Here is a 25268-nt window from a genome sequence, read left to right on the forward strand (position 1 = left end):
GGTGGGCCTTTGGGGGACCGGTGGAGGGCCTTTGGGAGTTTGGGGGGCTTTGAGGACCGGGGGCTTCCTTCGGGGTTGGGGTAGGAGGATTGGAACCCTTTGGGGTTGGGTTAGAGGACCTCACAACACTGTTCAAATGAAACTTGTGTATTATAACGACCACAGATTTTCACCTTTAAATTCTCTTCTAAAATCTCTTCAAAAATCTTCTTTTAAAATGTCTCTATCTGTTTCGCCGAAATAGTTCCATAACCTGTCTAAAACCGTTTCGCCCAAATAATCCCTAAAAGTAATTTCATCGTGTTCCATTGTTATTGGCATCTCTGTGCTAACGCATTTCAAATTAATAGGAAACCTGATTCCAGCGCTAAAACAATTCATCGCTAAGATGTTTCTTGCCTAATTGTTTCCGTGGCCTTTGGTTATTAATATCCTTTGGAGTTCGACCAAAAGAGTTGTTCCCGAGGCAAAGACATTAATGACTTGGATCTATTCCTGGAGAAATGTTTCTAGGCGAAAATTTTTAAAGTCTGACAGATGATGTCATTGATTCATTGATCTGTCAAGAAAGGGAAATTAATTTGTTGTTTCTAAGGGGAATTAATGATTCACGATAGGTGAATTGAGGTCGACAGCACAGGTGTTCCAAGGTCGATGTTGTTGTAAGTGCACGCTCTCAGCGAATGTCAAGGTCGTTGTTGTTGTTGTGAAATTTAGGTCATTGACCCCATTACGTAATCTTTCTCCCTAGGGACTCTATGACCATATTGTTTCATAATTCCCCACGCTCGTGAATCAATAATTCTACCATCGATTATGTAAATCACCCCTCATGCCATTACACGTGGCCAAACAACAACAACAACAGATCGATTGACCATGACACACCCACATTAGACTCGATCGATAATCCTTGAATAAATTATGTCCCGTCAGCATTAAACTAAATTGTAGATGGCAGCAGGGGTGAGGGTCACGAGTATAAGATAGCATTCTACTCAAGTGGTACCTTTACTTTATTCGTAAGTCAATACTAATGAATGTTAAATTTGGGTTCAGGATGAAATTATGATTCTAAATGTAGGCCCATTTCTCAGCTATCTCATTAGTGACTTAGTCGGAAAATTTACCCAGAAGAAGGGGTAGACAATAAAGGTAAAGTGTACGGAAAAATCAGATAGGAAGAAAACAGAACTTTAGAATTACATTCTTCATTCAGAATTACATATATATATATATATATATATATATATATATATATATATATATATATATATATATATATATATATATATATATATATATGTATATATATATATATATATATATATATATATATATATATATATATATATATATATATATATATATATATATATATATATATATATATATATATATATATATATATATATATATATATATATATATATATATATGATATATAGTATATATATATATATATATATATATATATATATATATATATATATATATATATATATATATATATATATATATATATTTGATAGTTAATGAGAACAATCATTAAATTGATTAGACAGTCGTAACTGTCTTTCACAACAATATTCATTTTTCTTCTGATCAGTTTCAAAGTATATAGCTTTATGTGTGTTTGCTTTGACATTTAAGTTTTAGTGTTCATAAATGTGTAATAATTTTAATGTAGTCCACTTACGCCGGAATTTGGATCTAAAATATAATTAATTTCTAATGTTTATAACTTTTGACAGTATAATATGTTTATAGGGAGGTTTTCATGTAGCGTGATAGTTTAAAATGAAGATCTGTATAATAAAAGATCCATTATAAGGTTTCGATGATAATTAAGTACTATGTAAAGGATAGACCCAAAGGCCTTAAGTTTAGCAAGTTGTATGACTATGACAGCCAATTAGAGGAGAACCATAGGAGCTATCCCCCTTCTCCCTAGCAGGTTAAACGGTGTGTTAACAAGGGAAAATTTATGATGTTGCCTAGTTACTACTTTTCTGTAATGTTGGATCACCACAGGGAATTTCGCGGTTCTAAGCCCCGTAAGCACTAGAGTGGCCAGGGGATCTTACCTGGCTTAACTTGAGCAGCAATTTCTGTAGACGGTTATATTTGAACTCCTCTTTCTCTAAAATAATCGAAGTTAATCGGTTATAAAAAAAAAAAATAGCCCTGAAATATGTCGTTTTGGCTCAAAAATGCGCCTTTTTTAAGCAGAGACCCTAGTGTCTGAAAAGATCCTAGTGTCCATGATGAATTTTATGACACAGTATGAGCTAACGCAAATCTGAATACAGACACGGTGTTACTATTACAAAATTAGTCTACGTGTATATAATATTGAGCAAAAGGGCATATAAGTCAGGATAAAAAGATAAAAAGAAAGGAACGAGTGAATTAAGAAACTACTTGTAAAAATTGAGGAAAAAAAGTGAAAACCTACCCAGTGTGTCACTGATACTACTACAAACAATTCACTGCAGCACTAAGCCACCTGAGGCCAGCACAGTTGAGCATGCTCCTCCTTCAGCCAAAAAAAGCTCCACTCTTTCAATCTTCCCAAGTAGGTCCAATTTCTTTTTAATCTTTCCATATGGACTCCCCCTGTCCCATTCGGGGACGAGCTGTTTTTCGTTTGAACCCAAATAGATGGTCAAAAATGACAATAAATTGCCAAAAAATCTTTGACAATATGTCATCATTCATCCGTAAGATGTGTCCTAGCCATCTCAACTTTTCTATATAGCCCTTGAAAGCGGGAACCACATTTTTCGTTTAATTTGTTGTTTGACCTGCGGTCAGTCAAACGATACCTAGAGCACGTACTGGTTTTAACGATTATCTAGACAGGTCCTCTGTAAAACATTTATTAAATCTTCCTGTGCCTTTCGTAGAACCCACATTTCAGAACCCTACCCTATCACCGTCATTACTGTAGCTTCCAATGTTCTAATATTAGTTTTCAACCTTATCTCCCTATTCTTCCAAACTTTTTTACAACATAACATTTTCGGGGTGGGGGGGTACGAAAAAACTTAAAAAAACTAATCAAAAATTATTTTATATTCTTTTTTGTTACGTTTTTATGAGTCAGACAAAAATTTCGGGGGAGGGATTCAACCCCCCCCCCCTGGATACGGCCTTGTATCTACATAATCTAAGTCTAGGAGATTTTTACCTTCCCGTTTGATTCCATGCTCTCCCATAGCATTCGCTGTCTTTAGGGCAAGCCCATCATAATATTCCATATAAATGAGGATAGGATACAACCGTACTGAACTCCTTATTCAACACCAAACTAGCTACTAGCCTTACTTACTACCTTAACTGCAGCGATATTGTTCTCATACATAGCTCTAATTATGTTGATATATTCGCACAAGGACAGAATTTTCACTAAAGCTCTTCTATTGGCTTCTTCTCAGTTATTTATTTATGTGATAATTTGGTCAAAACATCCTCTGCCTTTCCTAAAACCATAAAGTTCCTTTCTTAAGACTTTATCTACAACATCTTCTATTCTAACAAATATCGTCATGGTAAGTAAGTTGCTTTGTACATAAATCAGGCTACTGCCTCAATAATAACCTCACTTACTCTCATCATCTTTCTTATGAAGGGTTTTAATTAAAGTTTTCATAAGATCCCCATGCACTTCACAGTTTTCAATACTAATATTCATAATTCAATTATATATCCCTAATTTCGTAACCATCATATTTTTAAAACTCACTGGCAAGACTATCAGCACCTGATGCCTCATTATTTTTACATCCTTTTAGCACCGTCTCTACCTCCTCTGCAAAATAAATCTTCATTTACTTCCGAATTGTCAAAAAATTCCCTTCTTTTCTTTATCATATCCTGCTACTTCATCACAGTCTAACATATTCTCAAAATGTTCTGCACACATCTCTTTTTTTACATTTTCTTATCACTAATTTAGGCCCCGTTTATATTTTTTAACTGGAACAGGTCGAGATTGACTCCTTCCTCTCAATTTGTTAATATGTCAAAACAATATTTTACTATTATGCCGTCTGGTCGCATCTTCCATATCCTTGGCAATTTGATCCATGACCTCCATTTCCCACCTCCTTAGTTAATACTTTCATACATTGTCAACATCCCTTACCATATTCTCGTATTATTTATCAGTCAAAAACCTCCTGTCCTCTTTTCTACCCCAGGTTTAAAGCGTTTTTGGTAATATTCCTAGTTGCATTTCTAACGCTCCTTCCCAAGACACCTTCTTCCACTTCATGAGGTTTAAGGTTTGGATAAGGATAGGTTTATATTAACAGACTATTCAGGTAGCTAGAAATAAATTTATCTCTATAGTCAGAATTGAATCCCGAATCCAAATTTAGCATTCATTTGCACCGGAAATGAACTTTACCCCCACCCTCCTAATTTGCAAATTTATACCCTGAATTGGTATACATAGGGGTGGGATAAATTTTATTTGCGACTTAAAAGCATGTTAAATTTATATTCAGGATGCAATTCTGATTATTGAGGTAAGTTTATTTCTTAGCTAACAGTATACTCTGTTAATATAAACCTTACCAAAATTCTTTTCAAAAGCAATTGGCAAGCTGTTTTCCAGTTGCCAATAACCAATCTATCTTTAAGTAGATAGTGATCAGAACTTGAATAATCCTTTTTAGCCTTGATCAAAGAAGGTTCAGCCTCATTTTAGAGGCCCAATAAGAATTTTCTTCAGTGTTTCTAATGATTTATTTTGTTTATTTTCATTTGAATTTTGACAAAAAAATATTTTACTTTAATTTCAAGTTTTTGGTTTATTTTTGTCTGGTTTCAGTCTTGAAAACACAATCCTAGCTATTTAAGTAGACCAAAGCCAAACCAATTTTTTTATCTCTAAATTTAGGAAATGTATATACAGATCTGTGAAACATTATAAAGCAGGATTGAGCAAAACTGTGTAGCTGAAAACAGTTTTCTTGTGTTCCATTTAGGCACAACATCTATTTTACAAGTTTTTATAACACAAATATTTTTAAGGGTCATCAAAGGTCAGAACAGAACCCTCAAAAGGGAAAAGGAGTGGAGGTAGGTACATCAAAACACCTTTCGATGACATACTTATGTCTGTACATCTATCCCTGATATTTTCATTTTTCTAACCTAACCCTTTTCCAAAAAAGTAAAAACTAGCTAAACTACAATTTTACTGGAACACTATTTCGCAAGCTTTCATTTTAGTAATATTAATATTTTTAAAGTTGAGCAAAGGTCAGTACCCTCTGAAAAGAGAAGGAGTGGAGTTAGGTACTTCAAAATATCTTCCCAGGACATACGTTGGTCTGTAGACTAAATCCATCCGTTCATTTCCCTGAGCTAACCACTTTCCAACATAGCTAATAATAGCCTGTCTAAATTTTGACCCTAAATTATGCACAGTAAGGTATTTTTACTTGTACTTGCATCTCAAGGTATTTGTTGGCTACTAGTATCTAATTCAAGATACAGACATGGCCACTGCTTCTGGGAGCATGATGAGAAGATATCTAATGCGAAGGTAAATCCTTGGCTACACACAAGTTTTTAAATTCCGTTTTTGAATTGACATTATTAAGCAGTTCATGGTAACAAACTGTAAGTAAGGAGCAATCCGGCTCAATAGTAAGCAAAACTCTAAAAATGGAAAAGAAGAAAAATAAGAAAAAAAGATTTCATTAGCCACTGTTGCTGTCCCTAAAAATTAATTATTTGCAGATACAAATCCTGCCATGGACATACAGAAGTTCTTCTCAAAAGTGGGCATTCAATCTTCTGTTCCAGATGTTGCTGCTAAGAGTGAGAAAACTGACTTGGAGCAAAGTGAATTTGAGGAGAGAGACTCGGAAGCCGAATAAAAAGACTGGGACCTTGAGCGAAAGCGGGAACAACAGAAAGAACTGATTGAACCCAACTGTGAATCTAGTTCTTGTGGCTCAGTGCTTGGAGATATTGAGATGGATGACAGTGCACCTGAACCTTCATACACCAATGATAGTGATAAGCCTAGCTCTAAATGCAAAAAGAGCGTAAGAAAGCTTCGAAAATATACTGATAAAAAATGGTTAAACCCGAAACTAAGAGAGTGGATTCAGCCTAGTTCAAAAGGCTACAAACTATATTGTAAGCATTGTGATAAAGTACTTGCAGGAAGTGTATCAAACATGGAAAAGCATGCTTCTACCAAAATTCACCTGACAAAAATGCAATCACTAAAAAATCAAGTAAAATTAGTAGACGGGGAAGCTGGTGAATTGAGGCTTATTGGAGAAGCAAAGGAGAAGGCTATAATTGCAAGACAGGCAATTAGACTTGAAATTGCAATGGCTGCTTGGATAGTATCAAACAATAATGAAATTACATCCATGGATTCTTTGCCTGGTCTTATGAAAAAGTTTATACCAGACTCCTCTATTGTAAAACATATTGCATGTGGAAGAACAAAAACCACTTGCATTCTAAAAAACGTAATTGCTCCATATGTTATGGATTGACCAACTTAGTCTTAAACTTCGTGCCTGCAATTTTTCATTAATTGTTGATGAAAGTACAGATAAAACAGGCACAAAGTTTCTAGTTATGATAGCTCGTCATTATGACATGAGTACTCCTGAAGTAAAAGAGGACTTTCTTGCTCTCCCAGTCGTTACTGATGCTTCTGCTGCTGGCTTGAAGAAACTCATTTATGAAGTATTAAGAGGTAGAAACATTCCTTTGGAGAATATTGTGGGATTTGCGTCAGATAATTCAAGCGTTATGCTCGGCAAGAATAATGGACTTGCTGCTCAAATCAAGAAAGACGTTCCATGGCTCTCAGTTTTTGGTTGCATATGTCACAGCTTTGCATTATGCTCTTCTGCATCCTGTGAAAAGCTTCCTGCAGAAATTGTAAGGTTCAGCAAAGACATCTACACCTATGTCTCCAGCAGTGCTAAGCGGCTAAGAGAATTCAAGAAAGTCCAAGAATTTTGCAATGTCGCAGAGTATGCTTTACTTTCCCTTTCTACAAATAGATGGTTCGCTGTTGAGGAATAGCTTATCACTTGTTAGAGCCGAGGAGTGCGGTGAGTTTGGTTTTCTCTATTCCTGCACAGGAAGGAAGAAATCCGCAAGCCGCCAAAATGTATGGAGCCTTGAAAGATCCGTCTGTAAAACTGTATTATTTCTTTTTCGCCTATGTTCTTCCAACAGCCAACAGGCTTAACTTAGAATTTCAAAGCACTGAAGTTAAAGTCCACCGACTAATCAAATGTGTTGGGGAAACATTAACAGAAATTGCGCGGAATTTTATCAATGATGAAGGATTAACTCTTGCTAAAGGATCACCATTTGCAATTAACTTCACAAACCCTAGGAACTTTAAGAACTTGAAAAAGAAATTTACTTTGGAGCTCAGTTCGGAATGTTTGTTTTTGACAGCATTGAAAAAGGGACATTAGATGACCGGCGACTCACTTCCATTAAAAAGAACTGTCTCACATTCTACATAGCTTTATGCAGTGAAATTAAAACTCGTATTGACAGTGAAGATCCACTTTTAAAAATGTTAGACTGGTTGTCTCCCAAAACAGCAATGTCAGGCCAGAATCCCTCCATCATAGCTTTATTTCGGCATTTCGAACCTTGCTTTGAAGAGAGTATCAACATGGAATTGTTGAACAGGGAATGGAGACGTCTTCCCCTTTAAAAGATGAGCTTGATGCTGCTAAAGGTTCAGTCCAGAAATTTTGGAATTGTCTTTCATCTATCGAAGATGGAACTGGAGATCCAGCTTTCACTGCCTTGCCAAAGTTTATGCGGGTAATGATGAGCTTACCACACAGTAGTGCCTCTGCAGAGCGGCAATTTTCAACCCTAAAAATGGTCTAAACCCCGTTTAGGAATCGACTTCTCCCTGACATCATGCACGTCAAGAGGGAGGTGCCGGATGCTGAACAATGGAATATCCCCGACAAGCTCATTACCCGTGCAAAGAAATGGAAGAAGTCTGATTCAAGTACTTCATTTGGTAACTATTCAGGTTGTAATTAGATTAGATGATATAGCTGTCTTATTAGACAGATCTTATGAAACAGATTAGATGATATAGCTGTCTTGTTGTTTTTCCACTAGTTTTTGCCAAATAAATTATTTGAAAGAGTTAGTGTCTGAACCACTATTAGTTGTGTTTATCATAGGGTCATCTATAGCTACAATCTATGCTCCTGGCATTCTCTTCAGCGTGAAAAGTTTCAAGTACCTGAATGCACTGTTATAATCCAGATGTCCATTTTATAAAAAAAAAAAAAAAAAATGGATGAAAAACTCTAAATTTTGAAAAGTATTGATGTCTATTTTTCCTACTTTCTCAAAAGAAAAAAGCTGAAGGTTTCTCCTCTTTTTTTCGTTCCTTTTTCACGCCAAGAACAAATACAGCTAAGAAAAATATATAATAAAGTTATCTTCTGTACGAAGACACATGTTTTACAGATATCAACATTTTTATTTTAGTTGGTTCTTAGAAGGAGGCCTGGACAGTTGACAGGAGTGGAAGTGCTGCGCAAAGCCGAGAATCAGCACCGACTAAGTAAAATCAAAATTTCTTTTTTGTAGTTGATAGATGGCATTGGATCCGACATATCATGTTGGAGAATTTAAAGAAGCGGGAAACCACGCAGGGGTGATCCCAAGCGGATTGGCCAATATTTTCAATTTGAAAAGCTTGATGATATGAGTGCGAGCGACACGAAGCGTCGCGAGCGGCAAATATTTTGAAAATGACACTTTTTATACAAACTTGACACTATTCTGCCACCCAAAGTGGCACCAAAAAAACCTGATGAGCGGCAACCCTGCCTGTCCCTCTTTCAACCTTAGATCTAGCTAAAAGGAGAGTTAGGAAAGGTGGAAGTATTTAAAATCTCAAGTTGTTTAGACGGGGAAAAGCTATGTCAGATTGTGAGATATCAACTTAACATCAGAAATGCCAGTCCTTTGAGATAAATTGTACTGGTTTTTCAATTAACATTGTGCTACAGAATTTCTTGTGTTATAAATATAGCATGTGCTACAATGAATCAATGCATATAGAATATATGACTGTGAGATATCAACTGAACATCAGCATTGCCAATGCTTTGGGAATTGTACAGGTTTTCCACTCAAAAATAAAAAATTTGTGTTGTAAATGTAGCATTTACATCAGTTTTCATGTCACATAATAAACTGGAAAGCAAGCAACCTTCTGTTTGATTAACTGAAAGTTCCTTATGACATCAAATTGGGGATTTTTGTGTCACTTTCTAGAGTGGAAAAATTAAAAAAGCAGACAACACCCTTTTTGCTTGAGTAAATCACAACCCATAATAACTGAAAGTTGCAGATGGCACCAAAAATGAGACTTTGTGTCATTTCTAGAGTGGATCATAGGCTTGGGAACATACCGTTAGAATCTTCATGGTTGAAATCCTTAACTGGATGCTTCAAACTCCCCTAGCAAGTGAAAATTAAAAATTAATTTTGAAAAGAATGACCTAGTGATAAAGTTCCTCCACTCAAATTCAAAGCTGCTTCACGAATGGTAATATATGCCTCTCTCATTTATCCTGACTGTAAAAATTAATTACAAGACCACAATTTTTGGAATTTTGAAACAAGAGTTTGAAAGCCTGATGTGTCATTTTTTCTTTCTTTAGTACTAGCAGGATACTGGAAAATTATTGGGTCATTGAAATTGGTATCCAAGTGAGTTTTTTACAATTGGGGTTTTACCTCCTCTACCTGTCAAGGTGTCTGTGAATTGGTCACTGGTTTTTGACATTACACACAGGTGCATATTTTAAAGACAGGGAGGAGGGGAGGGGGATAGTGGTCCCAAAAAATTTAGAGATTTTCTTTAGCTCTTGTATTCTCCATAACGACATAATTTTATTGGTCAGTTCTTCCAAAATGTTAAAAGTGAAAAAATTAAAAATAACAAAGTATACTTTCTTATGAGAAGTTTGAAAAACTTTTGCATTGTTGCAACATAAATTTTGCAATACCAATACCACAAATTTCTACAGGGGGGGGGGGCAACCAGGGCAAGCTGCCCTAAGTGCCATAACTGGGGCTTCTGGGACTTTTTTTTGTTTATGCTGGAGTTGGGAGGGGGGCTGTAATTATTTTGCTCCAGGTGCCACAACTCTAGAAATGGCCCTGAATGTTGGTAAATTAGTTTATACATTTAAAATTCTTTCAATATCTTTCAGTTTTGTAAAATCTCTATAAATTTTATATAGAACAGTATTTTTGTAAATAACTGAATTTTGTATCTGCAACTTTTTGAAGATTCTGATGATTATATCCCCCATGGCCTCTTTGTGTGACAAAATCACATTTTGTTTTTGCAGGAAAGTCTAAAAGAGGTGGGAAGTAAAACCTATGTTTAATGCCCAGTTTTGATAACAAATTGTGTTGACTTCTTTAGTTTTATCACCTAAGTTAGATCTTTTTGTAACGTTTATTGCATATATTTAAAAAGACATAACATTAACAAAAAATAATTAAAAAGGAAGGTTTTTTTTATGGAAGTAAAGAATAGAGTTGAAGTTTAGAACAAAAAAAGTTATTGCTTTGCAGGCTATGCAACCCGTGTCTGCAAAACTAGCTGAAATCAACTTACTTACAATATTTCTCTAGATTTGTAGAATTGTAAAAACTAGTACTTTACTGAGGACTGATCATGCTTTAGTTTTACAGAATTTAAATTGTACACTTTTAGCTTTTGATATCATTGGCATATTCAGTTAGTTAACTAATGTAATTCTGCCATTGCATAACTGTAAAAAATAGAAGCTGGGTCTGCAGGTTTATCCTAATATTAAGGAATAATCACTTCCTTGCAAACTTTCTTTGATTTCTAAAGGAAATAGTAAAGTCAGATGAATGAAAGTTTCAGGGATTAGCTTAACTACCTAGATTAACTACTTAACTATCTAGCTTAATTTAACTGCTAAACATTCACCTATCTTAACTACTTCCTTTGAAAATATAATTTTTATTTTGCCCAAATATTTGACTAACAAGTATACAGTATGTCATTGTTTTATGTAGCTATTGATCATGTTATTTTTTATTTTTATATTTATTTGACAAGAATGCAAATTTGGCTATTTGAGCTATTGAGTATTAGTCTTAAAATAAACCATTCATTCATTAAAAATCAAGTTTGTCCAAAGACTAGTTGTTTGCTAGAGGCTTCCACAGAATGATTCACTTAGCTCTATACAAATTATAATGAGGGTGGGTCTAATCCCACCTTTGTATGCTTATCAGCATAACTTCATTAAATGTTCTTTTGGTAAAGCGGCGTTCACAAGCGTCTCTAGCTAGTATCCCATGTCTAGACACGTGTCTAGCCAGAATCCAATGTCTAGGCAACAACTGTTCACAAGTTAAATTCGGCACTTATCTAGACACGCTAGACAAGGCCCTTGGCTAGACATTGAGTTCTAGCCTCTAGAACTCAATTTCTAGGATTTTCGATTACAGCCAATCAAAATGTGTCAAGATCCACTATTTTCATCATTTTTGTTTACATTTGTAAACTGAAATTTAATTTTTGTTTTCTAATTAATTGTTTTTTTTTTCATCTTAGGCAAATATACAACACCAGACATAATAATGAAGCACACTAAGGCAATTGTTTCGCTTATCTCATCCATTATATTTTGACAGTAAAAACAGAGATTTTAATATTTGAAAATTTTGCCCGCATAAGTTCTGTTGATTGGCTAGAAATGACACTTTGAAACTAAATTTGTAGTTTTAGCTAAGCACCGAATTTTACATGTGAACGGTCGTTGCCTAGACATTGGATTCTGGCTAGACACGGGTCTAGACATGGGACTCTAGCTAGACACGCTTGTGAACGCTGCTTAATGGTCTAGTTTATATGTCCATAGCCATGGAAGCCTAATTGATTATTTTCTATACTTAAGTTGCATCTTCCTTTTGTTGTTCAGTCAATTAAATGCTCAAAGTGGGAGTTGTACATTTTAATAGTCATTTTCTAGTGGTAATTTAAATCTCAAAAATGCTTCTTTTCCTTAGTGGGTTGGCTGGAAATTTTGTTTGGATACTCACTTTCTTCTATTTGTTCATTCCTGATAAATAGAGCACTAAAGAAACTAAAAGTAGTACTTTTGAAAATCTTGCTTAAAAAAGGAATATATGACCAAAGGGTCTTAGTAGTTTATATAACAATTTTAGTTCTCCTATTATTTTTTCCTTTTGGGTTCTGCTCTTTTATTGTGAAAAAAGCATTGCAATATACTATGTGTCGTATGTTTCAGGCACTGCAAGTTTTTACTTTGTTTACCATTGTTACTGAAACAGTTATTTGTTGCATAATTTTGGCCTCATTTGTATAAGATCCAAAGTAAATGGTCTCATATAAGAAATTTGAATTTTTTTTCTGAGTATGATCTTTTTTTTTGTCATCTTTTGTTCCTGAAGTTCATCAAAAGGATTCTTTGTTGTAAAAATTTATATGGTAATTTTTATGTTGTTTTCTTTTTTATTTCATAATTGTTTGTACTCCACAGTATTTTTTATTTTGTTTAGAAAAAAAATAGGAAACCCAGAAGAATGTCACATAAGCAGAAATTTTGTTGGGGCAAGGGGGAGTTATCAAATTTTCCATACAAAACAAACTGAAAAATTACACCATTCTAGAGACCTCCAAAGAACAATAGTTAGACTAGGGCCTGTGCAAAAGGAATTAGGGAATAGTACAGAAGTATTAAACTAAAATGTATTTGTTTTTCTTAATGCCATAAAGAATTCGTACAAGAGTATTTCCTATTAAAATTACAATATCTTGTAAATAAAGAAAAATAGTTGTTGACTAAACCCTAAATATTGGTAGCAATTACATTGTTTATGACTATAAATCACAACTAATACCTCATAGTCTTTTTTTTGGCTTTACAAAAATGAAAAGAGTAAGAGCTTTTTTATATTGTCACTTGATTTGATATCTGAAGTAGTCAAATGACAACAAGCAGCTTGATTGGATTTGCCCTTACTTCAAAGGTAACTTCTGTCTATTGTCAACTAGAACCTTCAGAATCACAACACATAAGATTTATTTTGTGAATTTCCTACATGCTATTTTTGACCTTTCCCCGTGTTTTAAGGTGTTATTAAAAAAAAAAAAAAAATCTGACTGAATTGTGTCTTTAAAAGTCCATTAGGAGGTGGATGCTGGCGTGTCAGTATGAACAATACCAAATTTTGGTGCCAGTCTGACACTTCGAATTGTTTCTACTAATGGTTTCTTTAATTTTCTGTTTGTAGATGGGGGAGTTGGCTACATTAGCTGATGAAATTGTTTTAAAATACTTAGACTCTTCTTGTCTTGAACCTGTTAGTTCCCATATTTTGGTTGCTGGAAAAATAAAAAAAACACTTCAGATTTGTATCAATGAGAGAAACATCGCTTCTACTGGTGATATGAACACTCCAGCTGTTCAAGATTTGATAGGGTCTTGTGAGGAACTGGACTTGTCAAGCAACAACCTTCAGTTGACATCTGTAAGTTATGGTCTAGACTATTGTAAGTATTGTAATAATAGCTTTTGATGTTGGTCTCACAATGCAAGCTTGTAACTCAGCCTTTAAAATTGAAATCATATTATGAATGCTATGTACAATTTAATGTTTGATAGATTATACAGAAATGTCAGTCCTGTAGTACCTACATCCAAGAAAACTGAATATTCTATAGTAAAAATTTCAATTCTAAATGCAAATTCATTAAAGTTTTATGTTTTTCTGTGTTCCTGCTGTAACATTGTACCAACTGCAAGTGTGTATTATTTAAAAGATTGCACAGTTACTCGCAAAAATTTCGGGGGGGGGGGTGAATTTACCAATATTTTGTCTGAAGAGTATATGTAAAGAAATGTTCAAAGAAAGTTTCATTATGAAGTCACATTTTGTTTAAATGTTCCTATGCACTGGTCTCTTAAAAGGGGCAGGGGAAGGGTTGTTATTGGGCTTTGACAGTTTCTATTTGTCTTCATGATATTTGTATAATACTTGAATGCCACTAGCACATAGATACTATATGTATTTATTTCCACTTTTATTGTTACTTTCTATGAAATTATGTTAAGAAATAACCAGTGCTTCAACAGCATATACTGATGTTTCTCAAAATTTGCTTTCTTTTGAATATGCATTGTGCATTGACAATGTATATTTGACAAAAAATATTTGAAAAATTAAGCTTACTTTTTCTAAGGCTAGTTCCTAAATGTCAAAGTTAATTTCATGTCAAATTACAAATCACTAAACCAATCAACACTGCATTGCATACCCGATTGTCAAATGATAATACTGTAAAAGAGGAAACATAATAACGTTATAGAATGTAAAAGCTGCCAAACGGGGTTAAGCAATGTGTAAAATGGGATAAGAATATAAAAAGAAGTGAGAAAAATTCTTAAATAAATTTTGAAATAAGAAACAAAAGAGAGTATAAAACTCTTTTTATACCTATACCTTTTGCAACAAGTTTAAGTAAATAAGAGGATCTTTGGGCTTTTCTTACTTCTAGAGGAATTATTTATTGAGCCGGGGGAGGGGGGGGGGTAAAGCAGAAGCACAATGGTGTTTAAACATGCGTTCTTTCAAAAGTAAATGGTGAGCCATTTGTACTTAAAAAATTGATTCTGGGTTAATTTCCTTCAGTCAGACAAGTATGCAAAATAGATCACATATTCTACAATAAAATAGAAACAATGGTATGTAAATCTGGCGAATTTGATTTACTGAGAATCTGAATTCTGAATGAACCTTAAGTAGGCTGTGTGATATGTTAATGCTTTTTCTAATGTGTCTACATGAGTAATCTATTTAAGATTATGACAAGGTAATACCAAGGAATTTAGAGTGAGAAGCAATCAAAGTGTAGGGGAAGGGTGTGAGTGTTAAAAAACGACAAAGAACACTTCAGTAAACTAAAAGGGAGAATCGAGGAATTATTTTCATATATTCTTCGGTTCCTGGGAGAAGCTTCACTGGATAAGTTGTAAGAATATCACATATATAGCATTTACATTTTCTTGAAAACCTGTAGTATAGACATATCATCAGCGTATTTAGATTTATAGGATAGAAATTTCCACATCATTAAGGCGTGGCTTCCATAATCTAGGATAGTAATATTAACTTCTTATTGAACAGAAGGTTTTAGGGAGGGAGGTTGACTAGCATTAAATATAAAAGGTGAATACGGGAGAAGGTGGCTAGTAATGGAGAGATTCTCTTCTTTTTCCCACGAGGGTTATTTTTGGATCTTAGGCTAGTGGAATGGGACTTTTAAAACCCAGATATTTCTAAGAAATTAGGATTCTGGAAAGAAACTTTGTAATTAAAAATTTTTCAAAAATCTCTTAAATGTTTAAGTTTCTTCATATTAACAGAGTTAAGGCTTTTAGCGTTGCTCAAAAGAATACGTGCAAAACTTTAAGTCAACTTAGTTCAATGTGTCTTCAAAAGCTAAATTAAAGCTGGGATGTGAGAAAGACTGATCAAAACAAAAATATTTGCGGTCAACAATGATCGTGCCAGCGGCGCACTGCTGCTGCAATTTTTACCCCCACTGCTGCCGATCTTTCCTTATCCGCACGGCGCCGGGGTCTAGTTGTATATTCCAAAAAAGCAAAAAACCTCCAATCAATACTCATCTTTCAGGCCCATAACCCTTTCAACCAGTTTGTGAAAGCGTTATGAGCTACTGTTTATAAAAGAGCTTGAAGAAAAATACTACACACCTCCACATCAATTTTGTTTTCAACATGGCATTGGATCTGCAGACACCCTTGCAATAGTTGCTAATACTCTGCTTGATGCTTCTTGTACAGGTAGTTCACTCGCCTTGGCTATTCATGATGTTCGCCACGCCTTTGACTCCACCCCCTTATGCTTTCAATGGCTGTTAAAACAGGAGTAAATCCGGCTATCATTAGGTCTCAAAGAGATATGTATGCTAAGTTACGAGTCCGTCTTAAAATCCCTCTCAAGCAAGATGAAATGGCAAGGCCATTGGACAGGTCTTTACCAGTTAAAGGAGGAGCCAGGCAGGTGGAATCGCCTCACCTTGTTATTTCAATGCTCATGTCCTCAAGGCTCAGGACCAGTGTTAGATGTCTTGTGTTCTCTCTGTCCTCAATATCTCCTTAGTCACATATGCTGATGATATTTTTAACTTTAGTCGAACTTCCGACAAAATTTCTGAAAACTTTTCAAAAACTGCGAGCAAAATATCTAAAATCTGGTGTTGAATATAACGCTGCATAAGTCTGACGTCGTGCATTTTAACTGGAAAGGCCCATTTCCTCATGAAATTGTACTTGGGAATTCAAAGATCTGCCCGTTGGACCAAATCGCTTATCTTGGTATTCCCATCGGAAATACCATTTCTCATACTCGTCCTAACAGAAGTCATCAAACGCCGCATATCAACTTCCTATGCTTCCATAGTCTCTGCTAAGCTTCATTTCAATCACCGTTATATCGCAACGCTGTACAATACTGTTGCTTTCCCCCATATCTTCTATATTTCACCCTTCTGGAAGATCAGAGAAAACATTATAGCGTTGCCTATAGTAAAGGCCATACGGCTTCAATATTTTATATTTCATTGTTATTATATTTTTTTCCCAGAGGCACTTCGTATGGAAGGGGTCGTCACATTAACTTCGGAGGGGGTTTATTCGTTTGGAGTTCGAGAGTTCTAGTGCCCTTTTCGAGGGTCAAAAGTGATTGTAAGGCAACTAACACCCCTTCCACGCCCACCATTTCCCCAAACACATCCAATCAAAATTTTGAGATAGCCATTTTGTTCTACGTAGTTGGTATCCAGATAGAAATTATGTTTTGAGGAGGACACTCCCCTCACCACCCTCAGGGTAAGGGTTATAAGTTATGCCCTGGGGTGATATAAGGTTTTTGTAAATATCCTTGTCTTAGAGACTTCAAAAAGAGCACATTTGATTGGATATGGAAATGGCTAGTGCCCTTTATAATAGTCGATAGTAATTGCAAGGCAAGTAAAATCCCTTCCATGCCCACCATTTCCCCTAACACATCCAATCAAAATTTTGAGATAGTCATTTTTTTTCAACATAGTTGAAAATTCTGGAAATTATATCTTTGAGCAGGACACTCCCCCCACCGTCTTGAGGGCAATACCGAATACTAAAAAATTTTGAGATAGCTATTTTGTTAAGAATGGTTCAAAGATCAGATAAAAGGAATTCCGGTGTCGACACAACCACAAAAGGCCCGGGGGCAGGCGTTGCAAGTTATTCCCTGGGGGCATATATGGTTCTTATGGAAGGGATGCTTGTGTAAACTTCAGAGAGGCTGATTTGAAATTGAAATTGAAAGTTCTAGTTCAACTATTAAGAGTCAAAAGAGATCGGAGGGTCCCTAGCCCCCCCCCACGTCCTTTTTTCTCCAAAGCCAACCGATACAAATTTTGAGATAGCCATTTTTAAAAATAGTTCAAATGTCAGATAACGAAAACTCCTGTGTCGACACAAACCCCCAGGCCCCGTGGGGCAGGCATTATAAGCTATGTCCTGGGGCTGTATATGTTTCTTATGAAATGGATGCTCGTATACACTTCAGAGAGGGCTCATTTGAATGGAAATTAAAAGTTGTAGTTCATGTTCTCAGAGTAAAAAAAAGATTGGAGGGCAACTAGCCCTTCCCACCCTCCATGCCTTTGGGTTTATCGGATGGATACACCCATCCGATAAAAATTTTAGGTGACCATTTTGTTAAAAATATTTCAAACATAAGATATTAAAACTTTGGGGTCGACACAACCCCCCAGGGCCAAGGGGCAGGCGTTGTAAGTTATACTCTGAGGGTATGCAAGGTTCTTATAAAAGGGATGCTTGTATAAACTTCAGAGAGGGCTCATTTGATTGAAAATAGAAAGTTCTAGTTCATTTTTCAATATTCAAAAGAGACCGAAGGGCAATTAGCCCCCCCCCCCCATGTCCTTTTTTCCCCAAATCCATCCGATAAAAATTTTGAGATAGCCATTTTTTAAAAAATAGTTCAAACATCAGATAATAAAAACCCCGAGGTTGAGTTTTATTTTGAAATAAGGAATTTTTAAAAACTTGAAACTTTTTGCAATCAAAAACGAACAAAAATTAATTAAAAAAACTCTCCGAAACATTAGTTTTTCAAAGTAAAGCAAAGGCCATTTTAAACTTAAGCTCAGCAGATACAAATACCTGTTAAAATTCAAGCTCAAAATGACCAGAAAGTACTATTAAAAATTAAATGAAGTCCCTTTACCCCCTCCAAAAAATATCATTTTCTTATAAGTTACACCTTGCTCTCTGATTCAAGAGAAAGAACAGAACATACTAACGAAACTGCATATAAAAATTATTACCTTCTAATGAAGTCTATTGACAGCCTGCTGTCTCTGTAATAAGATATGGTTGCGTGCCTTTAGGCAGAAAATAACGCATGCTCTCTTGCGAGTATTGAGGAATCAAATGATTGATCAGACCGCCAATAGCCGACGAAACTACCCGCTATATGGCATCATGTCATAGTTGTCACAGTATCTACTAGCCGACTGAATCTCACTACCACCGTTTATGCAAGGTAAGAAAAGGAATATTATCTTGCATAGCAGGAAAGATTGCTTTAATTCCAAGTGAAATGAATAGGGCAAAGTAATGGTGCGCATTTATGTATTAGTATTTTTTTCTTTAACCGATAGTACCAAATATTGTGTTTGTAAATACAGCTTCTGTGGATATGTTACATAATGTTTTGTTAAAAAAATAAGTGGTTAATAAGTCTCCTTAAAAGGTTAGGAACTTAAAACAGTCAAAATTGTCTTTTGTTTTCAAACTCCAGGTTGTAGCAGTTACTGGTCTACCCCAAAATTGTGGATGTTTGTGAGGTGTGGTAACCTATTATAATTTAGAACAACACCAGTAGACGACCAAGGATCTTTTGTAGAGTTACCCAAAAGTAAAACGACATTTTTCTTTTTGAATGAAAAAGGAAATGTGTGATTTTGTTCAGGCTTTTCTTTTTATCAGAAATGTGGCCATTTAACATTTTCTAAGTCCTTAGTAAAATCATTAGCAACACGAAGATTAAAAAATATTTTGTTGTTGCCAAACTCGCGATAAGTTGACAATTCATTGAAAGTTTGAAAAAGTATGCAGAAAACTCAGTGAATATTTTGGAACTCGAACTAGTACTTTCCCACGTCGTCAAATTGGAAATTTTATTGTACTTGTAGTTGTAGTAGATTATGCTTTAAAAAAAAAATAAGCAACTTGAATAATTATGATTTTTTTTTGTTAAAGAGAAATCCTCCCCAACTTCTGGATGACCTGGCATAAATGCACAAATGCACACAATAGGGGATAGAGACCCTTCCTTCTCCCCCTAGAGGTTGGTACGAACGGACATCTTCCGTCTTGGAAGCATAATGAACTTAATTTTTGTGAGTTTCTAGGATGCCTAAAAACTTACTTTTCGTATTTTTGACACCTAGTTAAAAATTTTCTGATTTCCCATGAAGGTTGGACCTTTGTTCTCCTATGTTACTCAGTATATATAGTTTTGGTCCGAAATTTCTATTATACTGACAAAAGCATATCTTTTATGTGAATTAAGATAGAGATAATGATGCATGACTCAGTCAGTTCGTAAATTTTAATGTTTTTATTTCATTTTCTTCAATTGATTTTTTGATATAATTTGCCTTGTATAACTTAGTTTTCTTTTAAAGTAAATATGTAAAAAAAGAAGACCTAAAATGTTTGTTGAAAAGTGACGAACTAGTCCAAAATGTGTCGTATCTTATTTTTCTTTCGTATTCTAGACTCTAGAATCTAGAGCATAAAAATGAAATTCTTTGAATGTTCAGATTTTAAACAATGAAATGCTTTAAATGTTGCAATTTTAAACTTTTTCATAATCTTAGCTCTGGCTGAGATAATTCAAATTTGTTACGTCGTCTAATATTAATCATCAAACAGGTATTCATGCCCCCCTCCCCTCTGAAAGCGAGCGCTCTGGATCCGTTCGTTAAACCTGTTTTAAGCATTTTATTTGATTCACAGTATATTTTGAGGAATATATTTTTTTTTATTTTTAAGAAAAAAACAGTAATTTTACATTTTTCTTGCTTGTAAAACATTGATGCTATGTCTTAGACTATTGCATCAGATTTCTCATCTTATATGTTTAAAAGGATTGTTTTTAAATATACAACAATGCAAATACACATCAGTGCAAAATTGGACATTAAATTTCTTTGGGATTGTTTTTATCATGATGGTTTTGGAAAAATTAAGGTAAGTATCAGGAAAACGTTCTATGGAGATGTCGCAATGCAATTGAAAATAGTGCAATAGAATAATTCATATAATATGGTTAAATGGGATCAAGCAACTTGAGAAAAATTATGAATTTGGCTAATATGTTGGTAAGCAAACTATCTTGTGCGGAACTCTTTGGTTTCCAATGAGAGAACAACGTGGATCTTCAAGGTATATTACATTTTTTTCTTATGTCAAAGTTACCAGTTATTTTTACCTCAGGTCAAACGGTTTCTAAAAAAAATACAGGCCGGAAGGAGTGTAGACTACTACAAGTGCTGCTGCTAATAACTTACCGCAACACCAAGCCGCCTGAGGCCAACACAGATACGCACACTCCCCCTCCATCCAAATCTATTCAAAGACTCCCGTTTTACAACCTCCTGGGAGGTTCTCATTTCCCTTAAATCTTTTTCTACGACATCCTCCCACCCCAACCGCGGACGGTCTGCTTTCTGTTTGCTCTAGACGGTCGTCGAAAAGGACAATCTTAGTCAATCTGCCATCCATTATCCGCAGAGCGTGTTCTAGCCATCTCATCCTCATTATAGCCTTAAAAAGCAGGATTGAACCACACCTTTCGTATAGCCTACGGTTTGAAGTACGGTCAGTCAGTCGGATATCCAAAACAATCTGTAGGGAATTTCTCTGGAAAATATCTAGCAAATTTTCTTCCGTTTTTCGGAGTGCCCATGCTTCAGAACCATATTTAACCACTGTCATCACTGTAGCTTCCAATGTTCTAATCTTGGTTTGCAGACTTATCTTCCTATTCTTCCAAACATTTTTCAACTGGGAAAAAAACATTCCGTTTGTTCCAGTTGAATTGACGAAGTTCCCTGATGTGCACCAAAATTAGACGTATTATTAACCATTATTTTGTTTACAAGTTACTAGGGTTTTAATATCATATCTGGAGGATCAGAATGAATGGAGTCTAAAAATAATAATAATAATGATAAATAAACTTTGGAATTCGAAGGTTAGATGGGTGTATTTAAAACTCCTATGACCTATTTATCGGCTAAGCTATTTAAATGCCTGTATAAAAATAATATTTTTTGAATACAGCCTTGAGCTTAGCTTGCACGGTTGTGCTTCCGTTTAGAACATTCTGTGTTATGAGGTATCGGAGGGTCTTCAAGACAAAATGGACTTATTTCACTTCAATACGGATCCTTGCGTCTACAGCCTCTCATGACCTTGTTTTTTTTTTTTAGGTTCCAGAAATCTTGGAACATTTTCCTTTGTTGAAAGTATTAAACTTGTGTCGGAATCCTCTGCATGAAATCAAAATGATGGACAAAGGATTTGTAGCTTCAAGATTGGAAGTTTTAGTTCTCAATAATTGTTTATTATCATCGGAAGGACTTTTTTGGCTCTTACAGATTTGTCCTGAGTGAGTCTTTTGTATTTAGGATTTACTAATAACCCTCAAAGGGCTATAAAATTACGATTATGTCTCTTTTTATTGCATTATGCTGAAGACTTTAATGATTATTGTTAATTTGCCAGAAAGCGAATTCGAGCTCGCTTCGCAGGTTCGACTAGTTCAGACAAAAACATCTAGAAATATCGAGACACTGAAAACTATCAGCCAATGGCGTATGTCATATTGAATAAACCTGTTCTCTCGCCTTAATTTTTTTTTCTGAAAAATATGTTTTGCTGAAGGATCGATCATAAAGGATTTTTTATTCGTTCTCTTGTTGTATCATGCACATGCGACTTTCAAAGTGCATTAACCTTAGGAACAACTCTGTACTTTACTGAAGAATGTGTTTCATTTATTAAAAAAGAACTCCAGTAAGCCCAGGGTTTGTCTCCCTTAGATGAGTAATTTTGAATAGCTTTTTAGGCTCTTGTTGGTTCACTCTGAATGAAATTCATTTGGTAGATTATGCGCATACGACCCTCAAAGTACTATAACCTCAAGAAGGATTATCTTCTTCATTTGTTTTGCTGAAGAATTTATTTGTTATGTTTCACTTGGCAAAACCCGAACTCTAACGCTCTTTGCAGTAAGTAGAAAGATGAATATAGCAGTCTTCACGTGTCACAACTCTCATCTTGAAAATACTAGTTTCTTCAGAGAAGGAAAAATTGTGTTGTTACCGCTTTTTCTGTATGTCTTGAATATGACTAGTTCACATCAAGAATCCTGTAAATGTCTAAAAATATGTTAACAAAATCAAGTTGACGATCCGCAATGAACGTGAGCGATACGTGTAAAAAATATCCCAGACCGCTTCCAAATTTGACCTGAATTATTTCATACGGCGTCAGCACAGCATCCGCGCTATACCAAGAAAAACGTCCTTCTTTTCCCCCTATTTCGTTCCTTTTTCGTATCATAGTTTAACAGCAAATATAATTTTTAGTTAAAGTAATATTTGCTAATTTTCTCGAAAGCTTCGAATTTTTTCATAAGCTATTTCTATGCCACATCGCCATTACAAACGGTAGGATTACAAATCGACACAGTGATTAAGTCAATATTTGTTATCAATTCTAAACAGAAAATACAGATCTTCCATATCTTCTAAATCATAAATTCCAAATCTGAATCTTTCATTCACTTTGAGAAAAGACAAATATAAGACATAAATCACAAGTCGAATATCAAGTTAATACGGACTAGCCCGGGCCGAGGACTTTGAAATGGGGGGGGGGAGATTCTTTTTAGGACAATTTTCGTGCCATCATAGCATAAAAAAGGGTCCATTTATGTAAATTTTACTGTTTCAGGAGAAGAGGGTCGAAATGCCCAGGACTTGATGAGAAAAAGGTTTCAGCTAAAGGAAGATGGAAGGATAAGGTCCTTCACCGGTGCCTACGGTGTTTAACCCTCCCCTTTCCCAAATTTGTGTCTGATTCCTAAAAACGCTTATAAACAAGCTTTTCATGCGTCTTTTGAAGTTATTTTTTAAAACTCCTCCGAAAGAAATACCCCCCCCCCCCGAACAAAATTCTAGATACGTACATGTGATAGCATGAATAAAATCAAATGTTTAGTGCTTTAACATGACTCTTATAGGAATTAAAACTTTTTCTAGTTGAATTAAAAAAGTAAAATGCATTTAAGTATAGTCCGCCAAGCAGGATAGCAATACAGAGTAATACTAAAAATGGAGAGAAAATTGGGTATTGTTAGATAACGTTAAATAGCATTGATTATTTTTTCTCAGACACGAGTACCGTTGAATGAATGAACAATTTTTTTTAAAGGATTAGTCACAAGCTTAAATAGCCGAATTTGTATTTTCATCAAATAAATATAAAGATTGGAGATAACATGATAAATAGGTAGATGAAATGCTGTGATTGTGATCACTTGTCACTCTAGTATTATTTTCTAGCAAGATAATATCTAGCAAGATAATTTAACTACGAAGTTTTATTGCCTGTAACACTGAGAGCAGTTCAAAGAGAAAAAAAAATAAAGAGAGACAACATTCATCACCACTACCTACTTGTAATGTGCCACTCGGCAAATGAGGGTATAAAAGAGTATCTACCCGTCGTGGTTAAATACAACAAGGCAAAGAACAGGACTTTTCTTCGTGCATTTAAGATGATTTGTGGGTGGCTACGGATATGAGGTGGGTAAGAATACCAGAAACCTGAGGATTTCATCGTAGTTGCCCTACAAATGCCATCCTAAGGAATTTTAAAATATTACATTAACAAATTTGACACACAACTTTATAATATTCTTGTTTGATGATGTTAATTTTGTTAATATCAATGCATGCATAAAATGAACAGATTTAGAGAAAGATCAGTTGAAAATATTATTAAAAATAAGGTTATGAAAAGTTCAGAAAACAGAAAAAAAACAATTTTCTCTACACTTTGTAAATAAGAAAATTGAATGGGATTCAAAAGTCAATCCTTTACAAGGTTATTTTCAGATAAAGATACTATTGTAAATTAAGAATATGTTTTCTTATTTTTGCTTGCTCCAAACGCAATAATCATAAATTTTACCAGGACCTTGCCCAAGATTTTTATTAAGGGGGTATATGTCATAGGAGGAGTTTTTAAAGTCCTGTAGCTCATTATAGGACAAAATTTTTTTCGTAATTTGTCTCGACCTTTAGGTGGAGGAGATTGGGGTCTAATCTGGGCCTCCCCTCGGCTCTTGAAGCCTTAAATCGCAATATTAGCTCAGGGGTAAATCCAGGGGGCAGGGGGACCCCCTATATTTTTTTCTGGGGCCTTCATTCCGTTTTTTTACTTTTTTCTATTAAATAAACTTGTCAATTTGGTCAATTATTGGTGCCCTTGTTACATTGCCTCCGTCCCTTAGAAACTTGCTCTAGATCCGTGTTTGAGTTAGTTTACTAAGAACTTTAACTATATTGTTTCACTTGCTGTGTCCTTAATTATTTATCGCTTTGTTAAAACCGAGACTCCTTTGGAGTGAAGCCTAGCCTTTCTTTTGTAGGCTAAAAAGGCTGCATCTTGATTCAACATCAATTGACTTTGGAAAGGCAGACCAAGATCTATCATTTCAGAACATTGAGGTGCTACATTTTTCGAAGAATAGACTATCACCACTGGAATTAAATTATCTTTCACGCTTTTTTCCAAATGTGAAAGAGCTGTATTTCATGCAAAACCAGAGTGAAGAAGTATGGGAGACAATCGATGAAAGTATGTTCACCAAACTAGAGAAATTATCATTGAACGATTGCTTGATCTGTGAATGGGGAGAAATTGAGTCTTTTGGCTGTTTAAAAAGCCTGAAGCATTTGAAGTTACTCAATTGCCCTATTCTTCAAGTAAGTAAATTACGGAGTGAACTAACACTTTTGGCGT

The 25268-nt window shown here is 34.9% G+C and overlaps 1 protein-coding gene across 5 annotated transcripts in view; it reads left to right on the forward strand.

Annotated features, from left to right (window-relative positions):
- mlt (tubulin folding cofactor E like protein mlt) overlaps positions 1-25268 on the forward strand; it is an 86430-nt gene that overhangs the window by 49036 nt on the left and 12126 nt on the right. For 2 of the 5 annotated variants that reach the window (XM_089093514.1, XM_089093513.1), the window contains exons 2-4: positions 13360-13596; positions 21665-21843; positions 24895-25231. In XM_089093514.1, the coding sequence (XP_088949640.1) occupies positions 13360-13596; positions 21665-21843; positions 24895-25231 (753 nt within the window). Of the gene's footprint in view, positions 1-7955; positions 8048-8764; positions 9599-12122; positions 12554-13359; positions 13597-21664; positions 21844-24894; positions 25232-25268 lie in introns of those variants that run through there. The other 3 variants (XM_089093510.1, XM_089093511.1, XM_089093512.1) reach the window with 3 other exon arrangements.

Source organism: Artemia sp. Qi Xiang Cuo, chromosome 8 (genome assembly GCF_049724085.1).
Source record: "Artemia sp. Qi Xiang Cuo chromosome 8, ASM4972408v1, whole genome shotgun sequence".
NCBI lineage: Eukaryota > Metazoa > Arthropoda > Branchiopoda > Anostraca > Artemiidae > Artemia > Artemia sp. Qi Xiang Cuo.